This window comes from Helianthus annuus, chromosome 10 (assembly GCF_002127325.2).
Source record: "Helianthus annuus cultivar XRQ/B chromosome 10, HanXRQr2.0-SUNRISE, whole genome shotgun sequence".
Taxonomy (NCBI): Eukaryota; Viridiplantae; Streptophyta; class Magnoliopsida; order Asterales; family Asteraceae; genus Helianthus; species Helianthus annuus.
The window spans coordinates 61020787-61031879 of record NC_035442.2 but is presented as its reverse complement, the minus strand read 5'-3'; the positions used below and the strand labels follow the sequence as shown (position 1 = coordinate 61031879).

The 11093-nt window shown below is 35.1% G+C and overlaps 1 protein-coding gene across 1 annotated transcript; it reads right to left on the bottom strand.

Annotated features, from left to right (window-relative positions):
• Positions 1-7519: 7519 nt before the first annotated feature.
• Positions 7520-8503, bottom strand: LOC110882387. Its single transcript, XM_022130421.1, has one exon. The coding sequence runs from the start codon at positions 8501-8503 to the stop codon at positions 7520-7522; it is 984 nt and encodes a 327-aa protein (XP_021986113.1).
• Between the last annotated feature and the right edge of the window lie 2590 nt (positions 8504-11093).

Here is an 11093-nt window from a genome sequence, read left to right as displayed (position 1 = left end):
AGATTTAGGAAATATTAGAATATGTGGTATGGGGCGGGGGTTGTGTCGTGGGTAGAGTACAAACGCCCAAGTCACCACCCCGGGTGAGCTTGGGTTTCGGCGTGGCCCCTTGGGCGAGGGTTTCAGCCCGGGCGTTGGGCGGGGCTATCAAAATGACATGGTTGGATCTCATTGGCCAAGACAAGTAGCCGTTTGGGCTAGCCGTTTGCCAACAGCTATGTGTTTAAAAAAAGATTTAGGAAATATTAGAATATGGGGTATGGGGTATGGGGCGGGGGTTGTGGCGTGGGTTGGGTACAAATGCCCAATTCACCACCCCGGGTGGGTTGGGTTTCGGCGTGGCCCCTTGGGTGGGGGTTTCAGCCCGGGCGTCGAGCGGGGCTATCAAGATGACATTGCGGGATCTCATTGGCCAAGACAAGTAGCCGTTTAGGCTAGCTGTTGGCCAACGGCTATGTGTTTAAAAGAAGATCTAGGAAATATTAGAATATGGGGTATGGGACGGGGGTTGTGTCGTGGGTTGGGTACAAACGCCCAAGTCACCACCCCGGGTGGGCTTGGGTTTCGGCGTGGCCCCTTGGGCGGGGGTTGTATTTGAGGGTAAAAATCGGTGAATACCGGTGCCGAAACGGTACCGAAAATACGTGACGTTTTAGTTTGAGTTACTTTTTGTTATTTGACATGTTTTGTCATTCTTATAGAACGATTTGGTTTAGCGCGCCGCAACGCGCGCGCATGATAAACAACTAGTTTACATAGTTACATAATAAATCAAATTTTTTTTCCGGTGTCATATGACATTGGTGCTCCAGATTTAAACCCGCCCATAATTGTGGTATTCCATCCATAAATTCGCAAGGGACAATTTAGTCCTTTTAAGTATGTGATTGCTATGCTTCATCAGACTGTACGTTAGATAGTGCATGGTAAGTTATTATATCTTATTATCAAGTGTGGCCAAAGATTGGTGAGCAGAAGTTAACATGTAGCTTCAATAAGGCGTGTCACGATGGAATCATTCCGAAAAGCATTAATGGAAAATAATAGTACTCGTTGAATAAATGGATTCTAATATAACTTTTAGTGAGAAAATCAAATTTTATTTATAATCTGAACAAAAGAATTTGACTAAAATCTAAATCTTACGGATAAGGTATAATCTAAAACTTGGTGAAATTGTAACCGACATAAAGTAAGAGGAAGTAACCCCAACATAAACCATGATATGATGTCCGCAAAATCTAAGTCTTTAAATACCTGAGTTTGAGAGGGTTAAGTCTTATGTTCAAGTCGCACAAACAACATAAATTAAAAGAATTTCACCATTAAAAAAGTAACCCCAATAGATAACTTTTGATATGCGATATTGGAAAATATATATATATATATATATATATATATATATATATATATATATGTTAGAAGATATAAACATAATTTCTAACATATTCGGATATTATTATGTATGTTTGTATTTATTAGGATTATGTGACTTATAATTATGTATCTTAGATCGGTATATGTGAACGGTTATGTTACAAGGGTTGACACCGTTTAAACCGTTATGTTCCCTCCAAATCTAACCGTCACTATCCATCACTACATAAGAACATAGCCGGCAGTTATGTCCGGTACCAAGAAACAATTTCATTCGATATTGTATTCCAAACAATTCTTATCTGTTCTTTGATAATCATGGTTTCCCAACCAACGAGTAATTCCGCTGTAAATGCAAGTTCATTTCCAACAAGTGGTATCAGAGCCACTTCTGAAAGAGAAGAGATCCAGGGAGAAACGCCAACAACACTACCGTGTCTGCACTGTACGAATGAGATTAGAGAGCGACGAAGATTTCAAAGAAGGTGTTATTATTGCAATCTTTCAGGGCATCAGATTGCACAGTGTACAAAGAAGGAAGAAGATGAGGCATCTCAACTCATTCGTTTAGCGATAAACACAGGATCACAATCTCAGAAGGGGGCGGATGATAATAAACAATTAGATCGGAGTTCAGAGTATATAGTGGTCGGAACAGACGGAAGTTACTGGTCAGATATCTGGTACGTCAGCAAATCATCTAAACGACACTACTCTGGAAATATTAACATATTTAAACGAATCAAAAAACTTTATGAAGTCGAAACAAACACTGGGGAATGTAACTTTTATTTCATTCAAGGAATTGGTGTTGTTGAAATAACTTCCGGAGTAGAGAAATTACGAATGCAAAGCGTGTTTTACACACCAGATATTGATCGAAACGTACTCAGTTTTGATCAATTGATAACACAAGGTTACATGGTAAAGTTCATGGGTGATAAATGTAAAATATATCCAAAGTTTAGCATTCCTACAATAGATAAAAGAAATGATTCTGCATGTTACTCTAAAGAAAATGAAGTGGGAAACAAAGAAAAAGATGAAATACTCAGATCTGAAACGGAATATGAAAAATTCAAGAATGATTACTTGAATTCATATTTTGAAAGTTTAAACATTACATCCGAAGAACCGGACTGGAATGTAATGATCCTACAAGCGATGACCTTCAATGAATTCCAAGATTGTAAAGCCCTTATGGATATGTTGGAAGATGATGAATACGTAGGAAAGTATAAGTTCTTCATAGAAAAGAAATTCGAAGATATGATAGACTGGTTCTTGAAGGTCAAACTAGAAATTAACTCAAGACCATTACCTGCTTATGCCGAGAATAACCGGAAGGTCTGCATGTTAGACTTGTACTTAGCAGTAAAAAGAGAGGGCGGTCATCGACGGGTGACAGATAATCACATGTGGGCAGTGATAGCAAAAGACATGGGTCTTGATTATGATGATGCAGAACTCATGAGGCTGATGTACGCTATGTATTTAGACGTGCTGGTTTATTACTACAAGGTCAAATGTATTCAAGGCACTGCTGAAGAAAAGGAAGTCGGTGAGGATACCGCTGCAGAAAGAAGAACCAGAAGCATGGAACTTATTCCAGGGACAAGTGGACAAGCTGCTGCAAAACAAGAAGAAGGAACAGATGAACATTTCGCGTTATATGCTGGCAATGACTGGAAAGGATTAAGAAGGCTTCATACGAGAAGAAGGTTCGATTTTCAAAGAGCCAAGGCAGCAGTGGATGACGCTAACATAAGTGTTCTGGCACATTCTCGTAAACGAAATCATGTTTAGGGGAGTGTGTTAGAAGATATAAACATAATTTCTAACATATTCGGATATTATTATGTATGTTTGTATTTATTAGGATTATGTGACTTATAATTATGTATCTTAGATCGGTATATGTGAACGGTTATGTTACAAGGGTTGACACCGTTTAAACGGTTATGTTCCCTCCAAATCTAACCGTCACTATCCATCACTATATAAGAACATAGCCGTCAGTTATGTCCGGTACCAAGAAACAATTTCATTCGATATTGTATTCCAAACAATTCTTATCTGTTCTTTGATAATTATGGTTTCCCAACCAACGAGTAATTCCGCTGTAAATGCAAGTTCATTTCCAACAATATATATATATATATATATATATATATATATATATATATATATATATATATATATATATATATATATATACATAGGATAAGGATCCGCTAAGAACCACCCTTTATTACAAGAAACGTGAGAACCAATCTGAACATAACAAAAAATACCTAAAGAAATTAAAAAACAAAAAAAAAATTTACAAAAAAATAAAACCACTACATTTCGTCACTAAAAAAAACTAACAATAGTAACGCTGCACATGTGCATAGTGCATGCGCATGCACATATGCAGCGGTATTGTTGTTTTTTTTGGTTAGTGACAAAATTTAGCGTTTTTTTACAAAAAAAAAATTGAACAAAAAATATCGTTACATATGTGCATGCGTATGCACGGTACTGTTGTTAAATTTTTTTAGTATTTAGTTGTAGGGTTTAGGTTTATGGTTTAGTTTTAGCATTTAGCTTGAGCGGGGTGAGTGGAGGTTAACGTACATTGCTTACGTGAGACATTATCAACATGCGATTTTGGTTATTCATCAACATGTGATTTTGGTTATTCGTCAACATTCGATTTTGGTTGTATATCACCATGCGATTTACATACTTGTTTGACCATGCGAACTTCTGAATTTATCAACATGCGATTTCTTGTTATAACGTGCGACTTGCCATCCCGTACGCAATGTACGTTAAGGCATATTGTACGATATATTTTCTCTCTCTCTCTCTCTCTCTATATATATATATATATATATATATATATATATATATATATATATATTACTAAGAATTTATTTATGTACTTTATTTTTAATATTATTATATTATATTATATTATACTATATTATATTATATTATATTATATTATATTATATTATATTATATTATATTATATTATATTATATTATATTATATTATATTATATTATATTATATTATATTATATTATATTATATTATATTATATTATATTATATTATATTATATTATATTATATTATATTATATTATATTATATTATATTATATTATATTATATTATATTATATTATATTATATTATATTATATTATATTATATTATATTATATTATATTATATTATATTATATTAATTTCATATTTAATATTTAAAAAGTTTTCTAATATTTTAACGTTTTATTTATTTTTTAATTCTGTTTTTAGCATTGATTTATACTTTTTTAAATATTTTATTTATTATTTTGTTTGTTTATTTTTGTTTCTAATGACACGTGTTCGTTAACTTTTCAAAAAAATTAAATCCGCATCTATGTTTTCTTTTCAGCAGCTTGATATAAGTTTTATTGGAAATTGATATCATACGGCTGTCATACAAAACTGAACGGAAACTGGCAATGAATGGTAATTTATTGTTTGGAACTATTTGTTTTTCATTTATACAACTTTGTACCGGTATTTATATTTATTGTTTTTTGCTTTCGATAATCTGACACCATATATCTACCGTACGTCCTTACCAAACAACATCGGTACCGGTACCTATATTCATTTTGATGGTCAACAAAAAATGAATATCGATACCGTTTATTTGGCGATATGAACCAATGGATACCATTCAAACAACATCGATGTAATACACGTGTTGATTTCTATACCGAGTGCAATCGTCCAGATATGTAACAGACCAAGCCGATACCAATCTAGTGCTCGCGGTAATGTACCGCCGCAACACACGATCAAATAACCTAGTTAATATTAATATATTCATAACATTCCGTATAAAGTTGAAAGTTTTTTTCGTTGTTGTATAATCTACATAACCGACGTTTCCAGACATGTACATTTAGAATTGTTGTGCAGCCCACATGCCATGTTTTGCCCCGAAAACAACGGCCTTCACAAATGCTTGGAATAGTGTTCCAATTTAAATCTGGTACTTCACAAATGCTAGATGTGACAATTATATTCAAAATCGTCCACGGTCTGCAGATAGAAAGTTAGATTAATAACCCAAAAATAATTAGTTATATAACATAGTGTTTAACAAAGGTAATAATTCTAATTACTTTATACATTATCAATCTATATATTTTTAGGGTGTGTTTACAATGTAAGGGTATTATATCACAATATTTTACACAAATGTAATTTTCGGGTCGGTCCTCGTTCGGGTCAGAGCGAGGTTCAAATTAGATTATAAAAAGACTATAAAAACAGGCTATACAAGGATTTAACCTATGACCTCTTGTTGGTATAGAAAAAGGTTTACCACTATACCAGCTTTCCTTTTCTTGTTATGCTGTCCACCTAATTGTATTTATGGGGTTCTTATAAAATTTAATATAGCCAATCTACTAATTTTTACAATATCGTTCATATGTGGTTGTCAACTTTAATATGGGTGAAACTTGCAAAAACTGAACTAGGTGAAGATTCTTGTTTAGTAAGAAATGCTAGGTGTATAACCATGGGAGATACATTGTGGTTGTATCTTTGGTGAACGAGGAATACATGTTGAAAATAAAATTAGTGATCTTTAATTAAAGTCAACGAGCCTTTGTATAGTGAATGAAGACAAACGGGCAAAATGAGATCTAAAATCTCATAATGAGATCAATGGATCTCATAGGATGTATAATTTGGTTTTACAAAGTATGAGGGAGACATAAGCGTAAATTATGAATGATAATGGTGTTAAAACATTGGGTGTTCATAATGATTCAAATGAGCCGTTAGTTATATTTGCTTAATTCTTGATTATAATTAAAGACAATTATATGAGATAGATGATGGATTGATTGGTCAGAATACAGTTGTATGGTCTATATTAATGGATGAGGCGAAGTAAGGTGAATCTGCACATGAAAAACACTTGAAAGGTGGCTATACAAAACTTGATACACATGGGGTGTACTCATATGCCAATTGGTGTACTAGTTCGCTTGGTGTACTAGAAGCTCTCTGTTAATTTGAATACATTATGAATGAGGTGTTTTGGATGGCGTATGATTGGTGGCCCCAAAATGGATCTTGATCTCTAGAACGTGATAAACAAACTTGTATAAATAATAACTTGAATGTATGTACAATCGAATTGAGAGTAAGTGATTACAAATGAAACTATACAATCCTATTTATAGTTTTCTACGGGTACGAGTGAATGGACGCGTCTCTCCGTGAACGGGTGTGTCTCTAGATTGTGTGGATGAGAATGAATCTTGAAGAGGTGTGTCCATAAGCCAAAAGTCACGTCCCTTTCCTTCTTGTGGCTGCCGATCGCGAACAGACATGTCTCTAAGGAGACATGTCTTTTCCTTTAGTGAAGCGGTTATAATCTTTCAGTTTTACATCTTCAGTCCCTATACTTTGTAACCGCCAAGTAACCGCCATCTAAATAACTATTAACTATATACACAATAACCCTTGTACTTAAGGATGTGTAGAGATTAAGGATTTCATTCACCCCCTAATCTTGAACATCCTTGAGTTGTAGATCTTGAACTCCGGATAGTTTTATCTTCTCGAATCTTCTCGGTATTTAACACTTCACATGTATCTTCTTATTCACGAACCTTGCTCCTCACGAACTTGCTTCACACTTATCTTGACCGCATTTGATTTGTATCACACGAACCTTTTCTTGTGTAGTTGTCTCAACACGAACTCCAACGGTCTTGATTAACTTGCCCACCATATCACATAGATTTTAGATAACCCATCTCACATAGATTTTAGATAACCCGATTCACTCAGATTTCTCTTGCGGTTGTGTCACACAACAATTCTTTCTTCTGTCCCAGTCACAGGATTACTTCTTTCCTTCACATGCGTGCCTTCTTCTTGGTCTATCACTGATTTAATCTCGTCATCACGATTGTCTCTCACAACGGGTTCTTCATTATTGATTGCTTCCCTCACGGATTCTTCGCTTTGATCTGATCCACTCACTGGACTGTTTTGTTATACCTTTCACAGGTTATCTTCCTCCGCATCACACGGTTCTTCCCCTTGATCGTATCACACGACCAAGTTTCACGTTTCTATTTCTCTTCGGCGTCTAGGCACATCAGAAGTGCCGGTTCATCATCATCTTCTTCTATTTCGACCAATAGTGTCTCACTTTCTTTGGTTTTCTTGGTTGGGCATTCATAGGCATAGTGCCCAAGTTTCTCACATCTGTAGCAAGTGATTTTCGACTTATCTCTCATAGTTGGTGTCTCTTGCTTGCTATCATCCATTTGTGGTTTGTCGGTTCCTTCCGACTCGTAAGAGGTGTATCCTTCACCCCTATGTTGATAATTGCCTCTTCCTCGGCCTCGTGATGGACGAAATCTCCCTCGTCCACGGTTTCCAACATGTTGTCCATGACCCGCATACAAGAGTTCTTCTAAATTGTTCACGGGGCTTTCCTTTTTCTTCAACTTTAACCTTTCTTCATACGTTTTTAATCTTCCGACCGCTTCTTCCAACGTCATAGTTTCTAGATCGGAGTATTGTTCCATGGAGGCAACGATTTGAGTAAACTTATCTGGTACGCCATTTAGGAGTTTGCGTACTAGAGTCGGTTGACTCAATGTCGTTCCTACTTCAGTTGCCCGGGTAACGATACTATTAATCTTTGCGGTAAACGAATCAATAGTGTCGTCATCCTTCATTTGCAACAATTCAAACTCTGACAATAGCGTGTGCATACGCGCCTTTTGTACCCGATCAACACCAACGTGTCTAACCTTTAGATTATCCCAATTTTCCTTTGCAGTTTTACAACTTGCAACTTGCAATACAACATCTTCTGGTATTGCTTGAAACAAATATGCAATTGCAGATTTATCCTTCTTAGTGTCTACCGTTGCATTTTCTGCCGGTTCAATCGTTTCCCACAAACCATTCGCTTCAAGAATCGTCTTGATACGAATAGCCCAAACTGTATAGTTTGTTGGTTTCAGAATCGGACACTGAAACTGGGAAAGAGAACTTCCTTCCTTCTGTATTATTATCGGATTTTGTCCGGATGTTCCTGACATGTCTTCTTGTTGAACAATCTTCACTTTTACTAAACTTATTATTTTTTTTTGGTTTCAATAGATCTCACAATCCACGATTACCCGAATCGTGTAATAATCAAACAATCAAACAATCTAATTCGCACTAAACCCCGGAATCAAACAAACCCTAGATTCCTAACTAACCCTTCGGTTCAACCGATTACCCTAGAACCGAAATCAAAAATTCTGAATTGAACTTGCGAATTGAAAAAAAAAACGAAATTGAAACCTGATCGCGAATTCCCTGCGATGCCTTGCGATTCCCACGCCTAGAGCCTGATGCTCTGATACCAATTGTTGGCCCCAAAATGGATCTTGATCTCTAGAACGTGATAAACAAACTTGTATAAATAATAACTTGAATGTATGTACAATCGAATTGAGAGTAAGTGATTACAAATGAAACTATACAATCCTATTTATAGTTTTCTACGGGTACGAGTGAATGGACGCGTCTCTTCGTGAACGGGTGTGTCTCTAGATTGTGTGGATGAGAATGAATCTTGAAGAGGTGTGTCCATAAGCCAAAAGTCACGTCCCTTTCCTTCTTGTGGCTGCCGATCGCGAACAGACATGTCTCTAAGGAGACATGTCTTTTCCTTTAGTGAAGCGGTTATAATCTTTCAGTTTTACATCTTCAGTCCCCATACTTTGTAACCGCCAAGTAACCGCCATCTAAATAACTATTAACTATATATACAATAACCCTTGTACTTAAGGATGTGTAGAGATTAAGGATTTCAGTGATGACCTAGCTGAATTTGATACTGTTGAACTTGGTTAATTGTTTCCAAGAAATATTTATAAGGGGCAACAATTTATGTATATGATCTCACTTAACGTTAGCTAACTATTTGAAAATCAATGCTTTTTAGTTTTTAGGATCATCACCGCAATGAGATGATTCTGATTGGGACAAGCGTTGGTATGCAAAGAGTGCATCGAACATAACTCATTATGTCTAAACTCGCCATTGTGTTGTAATATAGTACTCGGGTTAAATTTTGGTGTTGATATATACTTACCCAATCATTGATGGTAACTATATAGTTTGTTTGGTAACTTGTCGGATACAAAAAACTTATATCTTTTGAATTTACTTTCGTATGCGCCTGTAAAAAATGAAAAATGAAACAAATCGGTACCTCTTTTCAAGGTTATTATTTAAATAATAACATAAATGGGTTAGATGTCATATAGACGTTACAATTTGTTTATCACATATAAAGATAATGTTAGATTTATAGTAGTTATCTTTTCGAAATTTCAATGAACTAATCCATTGTTTGGTAATCCATTGTTTATTTAAGACATAAAGAACAAACAATTTGTAAAATGTAACTCAAATAAAGTAAATACACAAGCAGGAAGATATATCAAAATTGTTTTTATATTGAAATCCAAAGATTACAATTACTGTACAATGATTATACAATCTTCCCCTCTGCCTGATCACTCACAAATCTGTTCGTACAAAAGAAAATGAGATGGAGTGATAATAGATCTCTAGCAGGTGAGATCTATTTATACTAAGTACAAAAGGTCTGTTTGCAATCAGCTAATGTCACCCTGTAGACCATCCAGAGAATTGAGCTCTTGTTACTCTGTAAGGCTTGTTCTTCATTATGTAATCCATGTAGTCTTCCCTTAGTGCGCTTCAGAGATTAAGGTCACTCATAGGTCCTTGTGAAGCCTTTCTGCTTAGATCATTAGCAAAGTCTTCTAATTTGTTTACTTTAGGGAACTCTTCAGACTGAATGTGTTGAACCTCCTTATCTCTTTTCCTTTTTCCCTTTACTTCTTTCTGCTGCAATCATTTCTATCTATTTAGCTTTGTATCCAAATATTCTATGACATTTGTAGGCTTTGGGAGATCATGCAAAGATGGGAAAGTGAGTTTGTTTATATCTTTTGTGAAATAAAAAGACTGTATCTCTTGTAACACAGTTTCTAATTCCATTGGGTGTGAGTAGTGGTCATGGCTGTGGTGGTTTATGTTAGGATTCGAGTTTGATACTTGTGAACAAATACTGATAAAAACAATATAATTCACAAGTAGAGAGATATTATCAATAACTGTTTTTCATTGATTCAAATGATTCAATCGTTTTACAGAAATGATTCTACAATCTCCCCTTAGCCTGATCACTTATTAGAACTATTCGTAAAAAGAGAATGTATGAAGTGATAAAATAAATCTCTAACATATGAGATCCATTTATACTAAGTACGAAATCTTTGTTCGTGATAGGCTGACATCACCCAGATAGTGACATCTAACATTCCTAACATAAATAATTCCATAGATGTTGAAAACATCTGTGCAAATCTAACACCTGTTCTAATTAAGCTAAAACTGATAAAACAAGTACTGTTAGGAAACATGGGTTTGGACTATCCTCTATTGCTTTGATCCAAACATCTGTTTGGCTAGATAGATGTTTGGTCTTCTTCATCAGACCCTTGGCTTCAATAGATTTTAGGCTTCAACATACATTGTTTCTTCTTGAATAGTGGTTTCCAGGCTTTGATCAGATGTTTGCTTGTCTTCAACAAATGTTTTGATTTA